Source organism: Brassica oleracea, chromosome C1 (genome assembly GCF_000695525.1).
Source record: "Brassica oleracea var. oleracea cultivar TO1000 chromosome C1, BOL, whole genome shotgun sequence".
Taxonomy (NCBI): Eukaryota; Viridiplantae; Streptophyta; class Magnoliopsida; order Brassicales; family Brassicaceae; genus Brassica; species Brassica oleracea.
This window is the reverse complement of record NC_027748.1, coordinates 39,953,890-39,972,389: the sequence shown is the minus strand read 5'-3', so window position 1 is coordinate 39,972,389 and position 18,500 is coordinate 39,953,890. Positions and strand designations below refer to the sequence as shown.

Below are 18,500 nucleotides of genomic sequence, written 5' to 3'. Positions count from 1 at the left end.
CCAAATTATATTTTCTAAAAATCTAAAATTTCACCAAAAACCTACAATTAGACCCGAAAATCCAAACCTGAAACTTTAAAAAAAATCCAAAATACCAAAAATATACCCAATCACCCAAATATACCTAGTATATACAATTATTTGCGGGTACTTCGGGTACCCGAACGGGTCTCGGATAGGACCCGGACCCAAACCGAGACCCGCGGGTCCAAAAAAAAAAGACCCAATAGGTACTTAGCATGGACCCGGACCCGGACCCGAACCTGTGTTTTCGGATCGGTTCCGGTTCGGGTCTTCGGATCCGGGTAAAATGCCCAGGTCTAGGGAAAAAATAGGGTTAATTTCTAATTGTACTTCAGTTTTAATAGATTAGATTGTAAGAATAAACAATAACCATAAATTTAGTTATATATACGGTTAACAATGAATATTGTATGAACTGAAATTGATATATAAAAAAAACAAATGATTGACTGTTTACGTTATGTATTTATTTATTTTCACAACGAAAATTTTAAATTTTATGAATATAGCAAAATGAGAATAGAATATGAGAGTTAAAAATATTTTTTTTTTAAGAAAATAGAATTAAAAAGAAAACAAATTAAATAGTGAAAGTTAAACATTGATTATGAAACCTTAAATTTTAATAATAACTGAAAAAACATTAATTATATGTTGATTTTTTTAGAACCGGGTTTTGAAGTTAATTCGGGTCACCGGTTTTAGCCAGCTTCACTGGTTTTTCTCAAATCCGGGTTTTAAACCGAACCGGACTCGGTTTCTTCAACGAGCTATGGTTTGACTAGTTCGATCGGCCGGTCCGGTTTTCAAACACTGATCTTTAAAAATATTGGGCCTTCTGATTAAATCTTTCTTATTTTGGGGTCCATACCATTAATGGGCTTTAAGAATAATATGAAATGTCGACGAGAATGGAAAAACTATTTCCATTGTTGTCACAGCAATGAAAAAAAAGAAAAGGGTCAAAAAGCAATGATCTCAAGAATGTTTCTTTCCTTGGTTAATAATTGACATCCATCCTCGTCTCTCCCAATCCCCTCAATCTCTAAGCTGCTTCTCCATTCTCCAGGTATGATAAAATTCCATTGTTTAATCGATATTACCTTCATCACATATGTTTCGTTTTAGCATGTTACATGCCCTCTAGCTTTAGATTTCCGGACTTCAATTTCGTGTCCACTTGTTTCTGGCTCTTATAGTATTCCGGAACCTGGATTACCTTCAAATCTCCGAAAAAATTTGCAGCAAAATGGTCATATTCCCAAGTTTTTAGATGATTTCCATTCAGTAAGCACCATGGAGGGAATCAACAACACCGATTCCAGATCGAAGTTGAATGCAAACAACATATGAGGTATGTGTTTTCTGAAAATCTCATCCTTCGTTTATTAGAAAACGAAGAAAACTCCTAAAGGCAGCGCTTACCTTAATGTAAACACAGGTGCTAAACATTGAAGAATGTTGCTTTGGTTTGATTTTGTTACTTGTGCATGTTTGATCCAAGGTTTGCTTTTTAGAACACAAACAACTCTCTGCATTTTTTATGGCATGTCTACAGGGAAATTTACATGGGTCAATAATAGTCTCACAGGTTACATTTTTTCCCTCAGACAAATCATGTGCATACAAGCCTCAATCCTACTTAATCCCCCATTCCTAACAATTCTTTCTTACATTTTTGCTCATCACAATTTGAAACAACACTTCAATAATCAATCCCCAATCTTCTTTGTCAGGTTACCAACATTGTTTTATTTCTAAATCCAGAGTCCTTGGTTTGATGAAAACCAAACACCATTAATATTACAGACGGCTTTTCCATCATCCCTGTGCCATTGGATGGTCATGCGAATCTGGTGGATCTCCATCTGTAAACCAGAAAAAAATCAATTCATAGTTGCAATAAAGAAGCACACAATCCAAAAGTTCAACATAGAAGAAGACCATTGTTCATGATTTTACAAGTTAAGAGACTAGCTACACTCTGAGCAAAGTGTTTGTCAGCATTTTTCCCTGATATTGTAGGTTTATGTTTGTAATGGCCTTCCATATTATCATCAGAGCACAGAATTGAACGGTAAATAAAAGATTATTCTGAGATTGCAAACAAAACCAAGTATTGTTTTCTTATTATTACCCAGCTCACCATCAGAAGTATCCGCAAGCCTTGCAATGGCAGCAATAAGCGCCTGTTCATGTTCCTGCATCACCCAACTTGTGTTATTTTCCTCGGAATCACAGCACAATAGCCAATAAAGTACATTAATCTCATACCTTGAGCATTTTCTTGGCCTTGTCAAGCTCAAGAGGATCAGGATGAGCAGTATCGAAAACTCTCTCCACCTAAATCAAAGCTGTGATATTACAACGGTCGGCCGTTGAGTTTAATAGAGGGCATAACAGATAGAAATATCGAACCTCCTTCACAAGCGAATCAGTGTTGAACAATTCAATATCATCAGATGAAGTTATCCGGCCACCACCACCACCACCACCACCACCATTCTGTTGTGTTGGTAAAAAATCTCTTCTCGGTTGATGAATTCTTGGTCCTCTCCCTCTACCAATATTGCTTTGGTAGTTCCTTCTGTTGCCACGGATTGATCCACTTCCAAGTCCAGCGTTTAAAGCTACCCCACTCTCCTCTCCATCCCACCTTATATCTTCCGGAGGAATCTAGACAATAATAACAATGCCAGGTCTCATCAAGACCATCATCATGTAAAGACACCATATCGCTTACTGAAACAGACGCGAACATAAAAAAAACTACGAGTATACATATTCACGTAAAGCTTACCTCCTTGAGATCAACCCATTCCCACGTCTCATTTGCTGCGTGTATATCATACACCAAAGCATGCCGACCCTGTGAAGAATACAACAAGTCAATAAACTGCACAAAACTTGAGTCATTGTTGAGCATGTGAGATATGCAATTGGAAGTCCCAACAAACAATCTCTCTACCCAATTGGCGTTCTAAACTAAGTGATCAACAAGAGTACCTCAGCTGCGTTGTACTGGGTTATAATTGCTTCATAAAAGTTGTTGTCTTCAGGCCATTTTGTCCACACTTTTCTTCCGATAAGTGCTTCGGCAGATTCATTTGCTGAAATGCCACCGGATACAACACGACTATTGAATGACCTATTCCCAGCCGCACCAAATGATGGATACTACATGCATAACACCAATAATTGATCAAGAAAAAACATAAAACAACACAGTGGAGATAAACAGAAGAAAGCAAGCACACTTGTGACTCAAACAGAAAGACTTACAGATTGAAATGGCTTCTGTTTCTTCCGGGAAGCTGAGAAAGTTGGACTAGGAACAACATCAAAACCCTGATTAGTTGCATGTCTAGAAGGGACTTGACTTTCGCCTCCCTGTCTCCAATCTCTGGTAACGTACAATATATTAATACAAACGTTCATTGAAGATAAATTACTGATTTGTATTTGTCAGTGCAAATAAACATTCTGACCTTATCCGTTGAATGGTATCATCCTTATTGACCCTGCTCAAAAGCTCTCGATGTTCGTCATCAGATACCCTTAGTTCTCTACGCAAATCTGTTATCAGACTTTCTTTGTCCTAAATTGTGGAGCAAATAGAGTCCATAAACTTAGTCATTGAGACTGACAGAACACATATTAACTTATAATCAATCAATCCAAAAAAGGAAGAGAGAGAGAGAGTACCCAAGAAATAGCATCAGACTGCGCTTTAAAAGCCCTTAAAACAGCGGTGTATGCTTCCTGCTCAAGTAGATGAATTTGTGCCTCCATATCACTAATGTAGTTTAACCACAGAGACTTCCCATCCAAATGAAAGCAGTCCTTTTAAAAGCTTTACTGTCATGTAGAACATCAAGGCATCAATAGTCTAGAACGCTACTCGCTAAATGTTTTAAAAGAATGGTATCCTATCATAGTTATTTCACCAGTATGATAATGGAATAATAATAATCCAACTAAACACATCATACCATTAGTCCCAAGATGCTGAGACAAATAAGCAACCAGATCCAAAAACAATACCAGGTTAACACCTTATTACAGGCCTCAAAAGAACCCATGTCCTAACAAACGCAAGCTAGAAGGTACGAAAGATCCTAGAGAACACGTAACAGCAGGAAGGCATCTCAATAGGCAAGATAACTTCCAATTAGTAAACAAGATTATATAAACGCGGTAACATAGAGTTTGAATTTGATCAGCCAACAACGAAAGAGCACTAACATAGAGTTTTTGATCAGCCAACAACTCAATAACAATCAGAGAGAATTGAATTAACAAGAAGAAAAGGATACAGCAATACAAACAACATAACACAATTTCCCCTAATTCAAAAAAAAAAAATCACGAAAGCTGAACACTTTTCTCCAAACCCTAAACCCTATCCTCCGTTAACCATTCCCTAAGCAAAATTCCATGCCTAAAACTAGCCGGAACAGTATTCAATTAAGCAGGGAGAGGTTCACCATCGAACGGCCTAAGGCTAATAATTGCTCGAACAGGGAGGGGGGGGAAACGCTATTACACTACATACCTCTGTTTTCAGAAGCTTGAAGGGAAAACCCACAAAGAGTGTTTTCGATCTCCGCAAATTCAGATACGAAACCCTAGAAATCTCCAAGCGATACTTCACACCCAAAAAGGACCAATTGAGGGTTTTAGGGTTCGACGCGCGTTTGGTGAAACGAGAAATTGGAAAAAAGAAACGAACTTTGGATTCTTTCTCGAGGGATGTGATCTTATGGAAGCGAAGAGGGCACAGAGAGAGCTACGATCGATTTCTCCGGGAGGACTCGGATGCGATGGCGTCGGAATCGCCGAGCAATCGTTTTAAAGACGATACGACGCGTTTTGGTAAATATGTACTTATTAGGCCCACTTAAAAGACCAACTCTGGCCCATGTAGCCCACTATTTTATTAATTTTAGATTTTGCTAAAGGTGGTGTCAGAATTAGATAACTCAACTCAGCTTAAACCAATTACAAAATCGTCAGGTTTTGAATCAATAAATCAATGTCAAATGGTAAACATTCGTTACTTTCTAACGAAAAGGATAAAAAAATTTGAACATTTGATTTTGGTAAAGTACCTTCATTTCATTAAATAAACAAAATATCTTAAATAGTTTTATTCGGAATTTTATTTAATTGTAAGAATATAAAAATTACTTATAAAATCAAGAATTCAAAGTTTAATTAATAAAAAATATTCAGTACTATATGAAAAATATATAATTTAAATTGTTATCTATCTATCTATCTATCTAATATTTTAAAGCAAAAGTAATAAAAATATATAATTACAAAAAATCATTGTTAGACCATTATTTATATATTTATTTATTTATTTCTAAAATTTAATTTTAAATAAATTAAATTACTAAATTTAATTTTTAAAATTTTGTGTTGTAAAATGTCATATTAAACAATTAGTAATACAACAAATGTTAGAAATACATTCCACTAATCATATAAACAAATATTTTATATGTATAAAAATGAAAATAATCATCCGTACAACCGAACGGATTAAAATCTAGTAGATATATTAAAATAACCAGCAATACAAAACGACTGCAAAAAAAAACATAATACCAAATTACTGTTTTGTATTTGTATCAGTGAATATTAACAATCTGACCTTATCAGTCGGATAGTATCGTCATTATTTAACTTGCTCAGAAGCTATCGATGTTCGTCGTCGTATATTTTCAACTCTTTACTCAAGTCTAATACCAAGACTTCTCTCTCCTAAGTTGTCAAAATGGTACAGCCAATAGAACCTATAGAGGTAGTCATCATGAGACTGACAGAGCTACATAGTACTAGTAGTAACCTAATCAATGCAATTATACACAGGGGGAATGAAGAGTACCCAAGTATTTGCATCAGACTGCGCTTTAAAAGCCCTTAAAACAGCGGCGTTTGCTTCCTTCTCAAGTTGTGCGCCTCCAGGTTATCACCTAAAGCATTAATGGTCTTAATTGAAAGCTAGAAAACTGTGTTGGTTAAAAGAATGGTATAATTCTATCACAATTCTTTCACGACTATGATAATGGACTCGTAAAAATACAACAAAACACAACCTACCAGCAGTTCTTACACCATTCAGTAATGTGTTCAACACGTATACCTCCAGCTTTTAGTGCTACATGGTGGATATAAAGAAAATTTAATACTACCAGTTTAACACATAGCTAGATATTGATCCGTGCACCCCACAAAGATTGATTCTTACATTTTTATTCATTGATATTTTTTTTATAATTAGTGTTATATATTTAAAATGAATCGTAATATAACTAATTGTATTCAAAAGATTTGGATCGAATCGAATAATATGATTATTTTTGGTACAAATATCCGAACATGTTTCAGATACATTATCTAGATATTTTTTAGGTTCCTATACATCAGAACCAAACTCATCCAAACCCAAAAGGACCCAACTCAAAACTCACACATAAATTTATAATATTAAAGCGGAGCCTAATTTCAAAACAAAACAAAAACTACTTGAAAAGAACAACTCTTACCTAAATGGATAGCCACTGTTCATGTCTAACTGATTTTATAAACTATAAAAATGATTCTTTCTATGTGTTTGGCTAAACTAAGTGAAATATAAAGAGTCTTTTATTTAATAAAATAATTATATGACAATAAATGTAATACATTTTTATTATTTGATTTAAGTTATTATTTTATTCAGAAAAACATGTCTTTGAATTATGTTTTTCGCTACGTAATTTTCCACCGATTGATACTAAAATTTAAAAAAAATTAGTAAAACAAACTAAACCGAACGTTTAACCATATGCAAAACCCAGTTATTTTACATGTTTTGATTTTATAATTGGCATAAAGTTAATGGTGATTAACTAATAAATAAATAATTGCAATTTTATAATTATGGTAATATAATTAATGATGTGGTGTATTGTTAAGCTAATATAATTAATAAAATTGTTAAACAGAGTAAAATATGAAAAAAATAATCAATGTAATTATATTAATGAAATTAGTAAAAAGATACTGTACTTTTTTTATAGTACTATCCATGTTTTCAAATGATTATCATCTATACTATTATTTATGAAGTGATTTAGCTTATTTTCATGATTTCCATAATTTTAGGTAATTTTACTTATTTGTCATGTTTTAATTAAGTGTAAGGTGACTCATTAATTTATTAATAGTTTTTAGTCGAGTCCATAATTTATTAATTTAAATAATATAACTAGAAAATATGTAATTAGATATATAATTATTTTGTTTTGCTTTTTTGTCATGTTTTTCATAATTTTAGTCAATTTTGCTTATTTTTCATGTTTTTATTAAATTTTAGCTTAGTCATTGATTTATTAATACTTTTTAGCTAAATCACTAATTTATTAATTTAAAAATATCTGTAATGAATTTTATATATAATTAAAAACGAATTTTGGTTTAATAATATTTAAATTTATATGTTATATTTAAATTCTTATTTTCTTATTTGTCAAATTTTATTAGGTTTTAAGCTTTTATATAGGTCAATGATTTATTATTAGTTTTTAACGAAGTATTTATTAATTTTCAAAAACCCGTAATGAATTTTATATATAATAAAACACGCGTTTTATTTTAATAATACTAAATTTATATGTTATATTAAATAATTAATTATAAACTAATATAATAGAATTGTGAAAATATATTTAAAATTTAAGAGAATTCTTATATATATTGTGTTGCTATCTGAAAATAATATTTTTATTATAAAGCTAAAAAACTAAGATATAAAACAGTTTATAATTAAATATTAGTCAAACAAAAATATTTATATAAAGATATTTTCTGAACTATTTCTAATATATAAGTGTTTTAAAACTTTTAACACAATAATACGTACATAGTTTGATGAACGTTTTTTAACATATATAAATAATTTGATGTTTGATTTAACTATTTAAAATCATAAATAATAACTTAACTTGTGACTGAGTTCAAAACAAATTTTCTTGTTTTTACTTTAAACCCGTTTAAGTTTAATCCGTGAAACACTATAGCTTCAGTTGGTGACCACTAGAAGAATGAAAAAGGATGATCAAAATAAAAAAATAAAATTTCATTTGTGGAATTGAAAAAAATAAAAAAAAATGAATTTTTGTTCAATTTGTTCCTTATCAAAATTGCATAGGGAAAAATTTTCTTATAAATTCATTCCTCCATGGGGATTTAAGAAGAAAAAAATGGGATCTACCTTTCAATAATTTGACTAAAATTTCAACATAACTGATCAAAGAATTCACCATAAATTTTTTCCTTCGCTATGTTCGCCAATTAGAGTTTTATAATGTCGATTTTTTGATTAATAAGACATAAAATACTAAGTATTCGTAAGATGATTATGCCCGCATGTACAGGTAAAACACCTAGTTTATAATGTTATTCAAGTTTCCAAACAATACTAAAATATATTTCGTTTTAATAATATAGATACAAGACTCCCAATAACCATTGTACTAAGAAACACAAACTTGCAAGTTCTTGGTAGTGAATTTCTTACGTAAGCTATAACACAATATGTAAAAGGACTAAATTATTTGTACGAGCAGATTAGCTAAGCTAAGAGAAGGTTCATCATCAAACGCCTTAAGCTAAAACACTGTACATACCTATGTTTTCAAAGCTTGTTGATAAACTTTAAACTTGGAGAAGGTTAAAACTAGTATGAATATACTTGTTTTTATATGAATAACTTATAACTATCAAACCCGTATTTATATATTCCTTAAAAACTTGATTTGCTTTCCACTCTAGGAAGTTTTCTTAAACTAAAAAAAAGTTAAGTCACTGCTCGAATCAACAATAGAAAACCCACAAAGAGCGGATTTGTTCTCCATTGATTCAGATACGAAACTCGATCCGCTAAAAACAGTTCATGAGGTTTAGGGTTCAACTTATAAGGCCCAACAAGAAGAGCAACTCCGGCTAATATATATCCAAATATTACTTCATAGTTCATATACAAACAAAAAAACAAGCTGAAATTTATCACTAAACAAGAATAGAGAAACTCTTTAGAATTATTTGCACAAAGCATTTATACTTCTTCTATAATTCTTCTTTGGCTTTGTGAAATCATCACTATGTTTAGACCATGTAATAAATTGATCCAAGATTCCATTACTCTTTGTCTTAAATTAAATATTACTCCTTAAGTTTTATATATTAAATTAAAATTTCTTTCACAATAAGTGTTATTTTACATTTTCAATACATATATTAAATAAATTTTTGATTTTAATCTTATTTGTAGTTCATTAGTTAATAAATTAAAACAAAAAAATATATAAGTAATGAAGATAAACCAAAAAATCACTAATGTTTTTAATTTGTGTGCAAAAACACATCAAACAGAATGAATATTTAATTAACAATAAATGCTTGAAACATATAAGTGCATATAAAAATGTTACCCCTATAGCTAACTGAAGTGACAAAAAATTATCTTGTTGCAAACAACTAAAAAACGTTATTTTTTAGTTAATGCAAATCACCAGCTATAACATTCAAAGCGAGTCGATTACTATATATACACCCGTATAGATCATGGGAATGAAAGAAGAAAAAATAATTCAAATAAGAAAGTTCAAAATTAATCATAGATGATGGAGATGAAGATAATTTTCATGGCATTTTTCTTTATTGCTACTTTAGTATCATATGCACATCCAAGTTTGGGTCAAAAAGATGTTGACGATAAACCACTAGTCAATTCCGGTCGCGAGTTTGATACATTGGATACGATATCACCGGCTTCCGAAGATTATAATAGTTATATGCTCAAAAACCTGTCACCAAAATATGTAACATATCTCAAAACATGTCTGGACAGGGTGGGGATGGGGCCCAATGGTGGTGCGAAATGTTATGATGATGTTCTTGAAGAAATTCTTACGAATAAACCCGTTTCCAGAAAATGTTGTCTGACGGTAGTAAAAGCCGGTAAAAAATGCTACATGGAAACTGTAAAGCTTATGTTTCGATTGTATCAACTCAAACGTTTTGCTTCTCAAGTTTCTTTCAAAACCAATAAAGTTTGGAATAGATGTTCTGCTAACGTTGAAAGTCCTTCATCGTTTCATGATGATGAAAATGAGTTATCTTAATTGAACTTTTTATATTATGTGATATATTATAAAATAATGGTTTGTTATATATTCTATCTATATAAAATGAAATCAAAGTTTCATCATAATATGTGTTCTCCTAATTTTAATCATGGGTTGCTCTACCAGGTGTTTGTTTAGTACAGTTTTTAGTTTATCAAATATAAGATCTGATTGCACATGGATCTTGTTAAAAATATGTGTATATTTTGTCATCAAAATGACAAATAAAAAACCTACTTTTTTCTCCCGAAGTGTCCCCACCTGCCAAAACCTTTGTCTTTAGAGCATTCCAAAAGACACTCTCTAACTTCAAATATGAAGTTTTTTGCTCTCCAAAAAGGAACTTCAAAACTTCAAATTCAAATTTGAAGTTTTGAGGAATGAAGCTCTATATTTGAAGTTTCACTTCTCAAATCTTCAAATTTGAAGTTTCATATTTTTATTTGTATTTTGGTCCCTGCAATAACACATCACATTTATAATTTATAAATATTTTCTTGTTTATTATTTTAATCCTTATAAAAATTATATCTCATAAATATTTTAAGTTTTATTTACAAATTTTAAGTTTACACATAAAATTAAATAAAACTTTAAAAGAAGATTTAAAATATTTAAAACTAGATTTAGATAAAAAATATACAAAAGAAACTTAACAAAAAACTTCAAATATATTACATGAAGACATAACTATTACACAAATTTAAATATTACAACAACATTAATAGTTAGGTAAATTTGATCCGGAACCTTCAAAATTTTCAAATATTGTCCAATTTTTGTTGTGTATTGAAGATGGTTGTTGTTGTTGATGATGATGTCTTTTCGTACAATTCTTTTTTGTTCATATTGAATATATTCATGAGTATTAATATCATCGATAAAAGTTAGTATTTTAGCAATATTTTATGTTTCTCTTTTATTTTTTTGTTTTGATTTAATGTATTTACAAGTATTAATATCTCCCGATTTCAACAATTTTTATCTCTAATCTACTAATTAAAAATGAAGAGAGCAATTTTTACTTTGAAATGCACTAGTATATCATATATGCTTTACAAAAATCAATTTATAGAATAATATAGTATTTTGCTTGAAGTTTAATATTAATTAAGTTATTTTATTTAAATTTTATATTTTAATATAATATTTTATTAATTAATATTATTGTAATATTTATAATATTTATATTTTAATATAGTATTTTATTAATTAATATTGTTGTAATATGTTTATATATGTGCTAGTTATTTACAAAAGTTTTATGAATTCAAATTAGTTATGACAAATATAATGACCATATTATAAAATAGAAATAGTTTTGAAATTTAGTTTGAAGTTTTGATTTTGGATAAAAACACCTTTAAACTTCAAATATAGAGTTTTGGAAACAGTTTCTTTTTTGAGATGCTCTTAGATCAATAACTTCCCCTGTGGTTTGGCTTCGTCACAGCCGGGGAGCATCTTCCTCCTCGTCCTATTTGCTCTCATGTGACTTATTCTCTCTTTTCCAGTGTCGTTATTTTCTCGTATTTTATGTCCTACGGTGTTTTTTCTTTGGATTAGGACATTGATGGTCTCGACGATACAACTTTTTGGTGTTCTTCGTTCAGGCTAGAGAAAGAAAGTTTTTTTGAGAGAAAGGAAGGTGTTTTGGTTCTCTTCATTGGTCCAATCTCAAGTTGGTGGTTTCAACCTTTGATCTCGTTCTCATGGAGATTTTGATAATTGGTTCGTCTGTGGTGGCGTTTGTCCGGCGAGATCTGTGGCTGGTTTTTCCAGATCTCGTTTTGCTATCCCGGTTGTGAGTGGTACATCATTCGACTCCCATCAATGAAGTATTTTGGGTGGGAGTCTTGCTTGGTTCTAAGATCTGAGTCTTGTTATTTTCTAGGTAGTTGGTGATCGTCTGTTTTTGTTCTTGCTCTCTCTTTGGCAATGGAACTGTCTATGGCTAGTTTTTTGGTTCTAAAGTTTGGAGTTCACTGGTTACGCTTCCCGGCTTGCTTGTCCTTCGGATTCAGTTTGTCCTTGATTCTTGTTAGAGGAATTAGTCCTTGTTCCCTATTTTAGGTCGTTTCTATCTAGGCGTTTACTGGTCGTGTCATTTGTTGTTGTCCGACTTCGCCGCATTCAGAGGTGTGATGAAGATCAATAGGTCTTAACTTGCCGGATTATGAGCCACAGATTCATGGTGATGGGAAGGTAGTCTCTCATTATTTGGGAGGAGGAAGATGCATCATGTGGCTTGTTGTGGGCATCAGCTGCCGATTACTCACCGTGGGAGAAGTAAAAAAGCAACTATGTTGTTCTTGCCTTGTATGTGTGGCTCGCACATTTGTTTGAGATTACTTATAGATGCCTATTGGTGTCTTTTTATTTGAGTTTTTATTGCTGGCCGGTTTGGCTGAGGTTGTAAGAATACTTTGATTACAAGTGTTAGAAAAAAAGAATAAAAAGTGAGAGAACGACATATAAACAATAGGTAACTTTGAATTTTTTGTTCCGTTTTGACAATTTTCTAAAAAAACAATAGATAACGCTCATTTTTTCTGGTATGTATCCCTCTTACATCTAGGCATTTATCATTGTATGTATAAGGTATCTGTTCTCCACTGATTCAGATACGAAACCGTAGGATAGGAAACTCGATCAGCAGAAAACAGTTCATAAGTTTTAGGGTTCAACTTATAAGGTCCAACAAGAAGAGCAACTTCGGCTAATATAGCCAAATATTACTTCATATACAAACAAAAAAACAACCTGAAATTTATCTCTAGTCCTTATCACTAGACAGGAATAGACAAACTCTTTACAATTCTTTGCACAAAGCATTTATGCTTCTTCTGTAATTCTTCTTCGGCTTTGTGAAATCATCACTATGTTTAGACCACGTAATGAATTGATCCAAGATTCTCTTAATCTTTGTTTTAAATGAAATATTACACCTTAAGTTTTATATTAAATTAAAATTTCTTTCACAATAAGTGTTATTATACATTTTTGATACATATATTAAATAAAATTTTGATTTCACTCTTATTTGTAGTTTAATAATTAATAAATTCAAACAAAAAATAAAAATAATGAAGATAAACCACAAAATCATTAATGTTTTTAATTTGCGTGCAAAACCACATCAAACAGAATGAATATTTAATTAACAATATTAAATGCTTGAAACATATAAGTAAATATAAAAATGTTACCCCTATAGCTAACTGAAGTACAGAAGAATTATGTTGTTGCAAAACAACTAAAAACGTTATTTTATAGTTAATGCAAATCACCAGCTATAACATTCAAAGCGAGTCGATTACTATATATATACACACTTATAGATCATGGGAATGAAAGAAGAAGAAAAAATTCAACTAAGAAAGTTAAAAATTAATCATAAATGATAGAGATGAAGACAATTTTCATGGCATTTTTCTTTATTGCCACTTTAGTATCATATGTGTATCCAAGTTTGGGTCAAAAAAAATGTTAGACGATGAACCACTGGTCAATTCCGGTCGCGAATTTGATACATTGGATATGATATCGCCGGCTTCCGAAGATTATAATATTCATATGCTCAAGAACATGTCACCAAAATACATAACATATGTCAAAACATGTCATGACAAGATGGGGCCCAGTGGTGGTGTGAAATGTAATGATGATGTTCTTGAAGAGATTCTTACGAATAAACCCGTTTCCAGAGAATGTTGTCTGAAGGTAGTAAAAGCCGGTAAAGAATGTTACATGGAAACTATAAAGTTTATATTTCGATTGTATCAACTCAAACGTTTTGCTTCTCAAGTTTCTTTCAAAACCATTAAGGTTTGGAATAGATGTTCTATTGAAGTTGAAAATCCTTCATCATCTCAGGAAAGTCCTTCATAGATGTTATCTTGATTGGTTGAACTTTCGTTATATTATATGATGTATTATAAAATAATGGTTTGTTATACTATTCTATCTATATAAAATGAAATCAAAGTTTCGTATGAATATTTGTTCTCCTAATTTTAATCATGGGTTGTTTTACCAAGTGTTTGTTTAGTACAGTTTTTAGATTATCAAATATAAGATCTGATTGCACATGAATCTTGTTAAAAATATATGTGTATATTTTTTTCTTTGTAACTCGAATAAATTATGTTGTTTAAAAATCAAGTAAATTTATAAGAACAAATAAAAAGTGAGAAAACGGCATAAGAAAAGAAAACAATATAGCTAACTCTCATTTTTTCTTTGGTATGTATCCCTTTTACATCTAGGCAGTGTATTATATGTATAACTCTGGGATTATAATAGCAATATTGTTCTATGACGTACAATTGTACGCCACCAATCTCATCATTTACCTTTCTAACAAGCATGGCCGGCAATGGACATAAATATGAGTGAATTATTGGCCTGTGATCTCTAAAATTTTAGAAAAATAAAAAATAAATTTGTAACAAAGCAACTTGAATCCAACGATACAATACTACCAGAATTCTTTCTCTCTCTCTCTCTCTCTCTCTCTCTCTCTCTCTCTCTCTCAACTTACTAAAGAAGATATAATTAGCTAAAGGAGATATAATTAGCTAAAGACATCTCTAATGGTACACAAAAAATTTCTCTATATTTCACTTTATTTTAGAGTAATTCTATTATATAGTAAACCATTAGAACAAATTCAACTTTATAGTAGAGTTACTTTATTTTAGAATGAAATATAGAAAAAAAAATTTGAGTACCATTAGAGATGGTCTAAGAATAGCTATATTACCACAACTATTTGATCAATTAGTGATATTTAATACCAAACTAAAGATAAATAGTTTGTAGAAGCACTGTAGCCTACTGATTAAAGTTTAAAGGCTTTTACACTCATGTCTAAGGTTCGAATCCCAAACTATGCAATTTCTTGCGGATTACAAGAAATTCAAGTTTCAAGTCCCGGAGGAACCGAATTATTAAACAATTATGCCGACTACGGAAGAAAGACTTACAAGGGATCTTCAACATTGTGCAAGTAAATCTGGCCAGACGTAGATTTTCATAGGACGGCTCAGGTGATGCAGTTAGACGTAAGTCCTTATAAGCCATGTAACATTGTCGGTTGTCGAATCGTATCTTTCTGATATCGTAATCGTAATATCCTAATAAATTAGCATTAAAAAAAGAATGATAAATAGTTTACAATCTACTTACAACATCTTCTTCACGTGTGTGGTGGTCTCAACTTCAGCCACAGGTTAGAACATAATTTATCATTGTTTATGTCGGTAATTAACACGTGATGCATAGTTTAGAGAGTACACTTTGAATATCTCAACAACATTCTTACCAAACTCTTAGCATTAATTTTATTAATTAGAACAATTCACTTGATACGCGGCGTGATAATTGACACATCATCATCATACAGATAAAGACATACTACTTATTTCTTCTTATATACGCCATTAAACCAAATCAACAAGCCTTAAGCGGGGTCCCACAGAGACAGAGATTGTGAGAGAAAGCAGATGGTTCAAATGTCTGAAGGAGACCACCACTTGGGATTTTTCCACAGAGATGATTGTAACTAACGTTGAAATGCTCGAGACGCAGCTTAGTCAGCTCCCTAGGAAACTTCCCGGATATTTTGTTATGGCTCAGATCCAACGACACTATGCTCCTAGCGAACTTAACCTTGGAGAGATCGAACTCAAACATGTTTCTCGATAGATCCACTCGTATTGTTGTTTTGTTACGTCCGAAAAACACCGAACCATCTCCAATGAAACTGTTTCCCGACAGATCCACTGCATTAAAGTCATACTTTGACAACGATTCTGGTACTTTTCCTGCAAGACAATAATATTAAACCGGTTTAATAAATAAGAAAAGGGACAGATCTTATAAATAATTAACTTAATATCCGAATAAATAATTTTAATGGTTACAAAACATTTAAGCTACGAGGCTGGTAAAAATATGGGATATCTTAGAAATAATTAATTTTTTTAATCTCCCAATATGTATTTTGCTGGTTACAACACATTTTAAGCTACGACTACGAGGCACTATATAATGTGACAAGAAATATACAGTACAGTATTAAATAAAAGTACAAAGATGTTGCTTACCTGAGAGCTTATTGTTAAACAAGTAGAGATTAGGAACGGTGCCAACAAATGAACCGAAAGAGTTTGGTATAGAACCGGTTAACTTATTGTCGTTGATCTGAAGGGCTCCTAGCTTCGGCATCTGAGAAAGCGAACCGGGAATTGGACCGGTGAACTGGTTAAACGAAAGGTCTAAAAACGTAACGCTCTTGAGCTCGCTGATGAAATCAGGAATATAACCGGAGAGATTGGTCTGCTTTAACCGGAGGAGGTCCAGGTACTTGAGCTTGGTGATGGTGTGTGGAATGTTCCCAGTGAGGTGAGTCAGGTAACTGAAATCAAGCGTACGGAGCTCAAGAAGGTCGCCGACCTGGGCCGGGATCTGGCCGGATATTTCACCGGAGGAGATGGTGAGAGCGGTGACGCGGCCGTTGGTGCACTCGACGCCGGTCCAGGTGGTGCAGAAGTTGGTTTGGGGGTTCCAGGAGGAGAGGAGTGGGGGGTTGTTTAAGGCTTTCTTGATTTGGAGGAGGGCATTCTTGTCATTTGAGGAGGAGCTGTGAGAAGATGGGAGAGAGATGAAGAGTATGGTGAAGAAGATAGAGAGGTGAAGAAGGAGCGTCATTGTGATTTGAGTGGTTGTTTGTGAGTGCTGAGAGGATGCTACTACTTTTGATATATAACAGAGAATTTCAGTGGAACACAGCTGTGTTATGTTACTGCATTTGTACAAACTACAAACTAGGGTTTTACACAACTCCCAACGTACAATATTCTTTTCTTAAAGTTTTGTAATTCATAAAGCGCGGTAAATACATATTCAATTTTTTATTTGAAATTTTGAAAGTTTGCATGTGGCTGCAGTCACTCCACGAACACAATGTGTGGCATAGTGAGTACAATCATGTGAATTACCATGCTGCAATCATTTCATGTACATGCAATGCAAACGATAAGTATTTAAACAGTATACGTACCTTTAATACTACAAAATTACGTGACATTATTCACAAAAAACGAAAAAAACGTGTGAAACATCTAATGATTATGACATGACAACGGAATCCAATGAGTGTGCGACAGTCTCTGTTGTGAATCGAGACAAAAACAATAATACAAGTAATACAATATGGGCAGAGACAAATGAGTATTAGTAGAGCCCACCACTTTCGAAAGCCAAACGAATCTTATTCCTAAAATGAAAACAAATTATACAACACGAGTAACTTAACCAAGACTCTTTCCACTCCTGTGAAACTCACCATTGTGCAGCAGAAATGTGTGGAGAGAACAGTTCTCATCCGCTCTCTAGCTTCATCAAAAGTCATTTGTAATATTCTGAGCTGCAAATTCGAAGGCAATAAAAGAAGAAGAGGTTGTAAATGAAAGTATGTCAAAACTAGTATTTTGATTCTCTATTTAATAGTTTGACCCCGTACGTTGGCCACTGCGTCAGTCAACCTAATTTGTAGCATAGGGAGTATAATAATCAGAATTACAATTAAGCAATCATCCTAGATGCATAAAAAGTTACGATCAAACCCTTGAAAGGTATGGCTCTGACTCTGAGTGTACCATATCTAATGTTGCCTTGGATGACATTAACTTAACGTCTAGTGTATATTAATATTGAAAATTATATAAAAGTTAATGTGTCATTAGATTAGACTATGCTTAATAACAACTCCAGACATTAATGAAACAAAAAAAATATTCACCTAGTCTCAATTTCTTAAATATTAACACATCACAGTTTCACGAGATTGTAATCCACTACAAGAAAACAGGGGGATTCTGATGGCCGAAATCGTCGGAAATTCGTCGGAATCGGTCTATTCCGACGAATTTCCGACGAACCCGTCCGTCGGTATCGTTTCGTCGGAAAAAAAAAATTCGTCGGAATTTCGTCAGAAATTCCGACGACTTTCTGACGAATACCGAGAAACGTCATTCTGACGAACTTCCGACGATATTACGATGCGGCTACACGAGACCAGAGTTCATCGGAAAACTACAATTCCGACGAACGTGGTTCCTCGGTTTATTCCGACGAACTTTGGGCGTCGGAATTTACCGACGGACATCGGTCGTCGGAATATACCGACGAACCACGTTCGTCGGTATATTCCGACGGAAATGAGTTTGTCGGTAAATTCCGACGGATATATGTCCGTCGGTATATTCCGACGACCGTTGTCCGTCGGTA

At 32.5% G+C, this 18,500-nt stretch overlaps 4 protein-coding genes and 1 long non-coding RNA gene across 6 annotated transcripts; 3 read left to right on the top strand and 2 right to left on the bottom strand.

The window, feature by feature from the left end:
- Positions 1–958: 958 nt before the first annotated feature.
- On the top strand, positions 959–2,124 carry LOC106292825. The gene is made up of 4 exons (XR_001260266.1): positions 959–1,093; positions 1,224–1,378; positions 1,466–1,528; positions 1,761–2,124. It is a non-coding gene; the product is annotated as an uncharacterized LOC106292825 (long non-coding RNA).
- LOC106292673 (protein EMSY-LIKE 1-like) lies at positions 1,649–4,861 on the bottom strand. 2 transcript variants are annotated; one of them, XM_013728346.1, is made up of 10 exons: positions 4,580–4,861; positions 3,730–3,882; positions 3,513–3,622; positions 3,307–3,427; positions 3,031–3,201; positions 2,825–2,893; positions 2,443–2,700; positions 2,299–2,367; positions 2,162–2,225; positions 1,649–1,892 (listed from the first exon to the last, which is right to left on the bottom strand). In XM_013728346.1, exons 2-10 carry the CDS (start codon positions 3,814–3,816, stop codon positions 1,846–1,848), a joined length of 996 nt encoding a protein of 331 aa, XP_013583800.1. In that variant the 5' UTR covers positions 3,817–3,882; positions 4,580–4,861; the 3' UTR covers positions 1,649–1,845. The 2 variants fall into 2 exon arrangements, with proteins under 2 accessions (XP_013583800.1, XP_013583871.1); XM_013728417.1 differs by having other exon boundaries at positions 2,171–2,225.
- A 4,683-nt stretch (positions 4,862–9,544) lies between these two features.
- LOC106301732 lies at positions 9,545–10,206 on the top strand. The gene has a single exon (XM_013738200.1). It carries the CDS (start codon positions 9,699–9,701, stop codon positions 10,200–10,202), a length of 504 nt encoding a protein of 167 aa, XP_013593654.1. The 5' UTR covers positions 9,545–9,698; the 3' UTR covers positions 10,203–10,206.
- Positions 10,207–13,838: 3,632 nt separating this feature from the next.
- Positions 13,839–14,096, top strand: LOC106340071. Its single transcript, XM_013778941.1, has one exon. The coding sequence runs from the start codon at positions 13,839–13,841 to the stop codon at positions 14,094–14,096; it is 258 nt and encodes an 85-aa protein (XP_013634395.1).
- A 1,428-nt stretch (positions 14,097–15,524) lies between these two features.
- On the bottom strand, positions 15,525–16,994 carry LOC106323568 (polygalacturonase inhibitor 1-like). The gene is made up of 2 exons (XM_013761668.1): positions 16,316–16,994; positions 15,525–16,033 (listed from the first exon to the last, which is right to left on the bottom strand). Exons 1-2 carry the CDS (start codon positions 16,917–16,919, stop codon positions 15,660–15,662), a joined length of 978 nt encoding a protein of 325 aa, XP_013617122.1. The 5' UTR covers positions 16,920–16,994; the 3' UTR covers positions 15,525–15,659.
- Between the last annotated feature and the right edge of the window lie 1,506 nt (positions 16,995–18,500).

Bases quoted from the DNA above. Each gene is read 5' to 3' on its own strand.
- LOC106323568 (XM_013761668.1), bottom strand. From the start codon at position 16,919: ATGACGCTCCTTCTTCACCTCTCTATCTTCTTCACCATACTCTTCATC. The intron at 16,034-16,315 runs GTAAGCAACATC...ATTGTCTTGCAG, and splicing joins GTTTAACAATAAGCTCTCAG to GAAAAGTACCAGAATCGTTG.
- LOC106301732 (XM_013738200.1), top strand. From the start codon at position 9,699: ATGATGGAGATGAAGATAATTTTCATGGCATTTTTCTTTATTGCTACT.
- LOC106340071 (XM_013778941.1), top strand. From the start codon at position 13,839: ATGGGGCCCAGTGGTGGTGTGAAATGTAATGATGATGTTCTTGAAGAG.
- LOC106292673 (XM_013728346.1), bottom strand. From the start codon at position 3,816: ATGGAGGCACAAATTCATCTACTTGAGCAGGAAGCATACACCGCTGTT. The intron at 3,623-3,729 runs GTACTCTCTCTC...TCCACAATTTAG, and splicing joins AGTCTGATGCTATTTCTTGG to GACAAAGAAAGTCTGATAAC. The intron at 2,226-2,298 runs GTATGAGATTAA...TGGGTGATGCAG, and splicing joins AGGCCAAGAAAATGCTCAAG to GAACATGAACAGGCGCTTAT.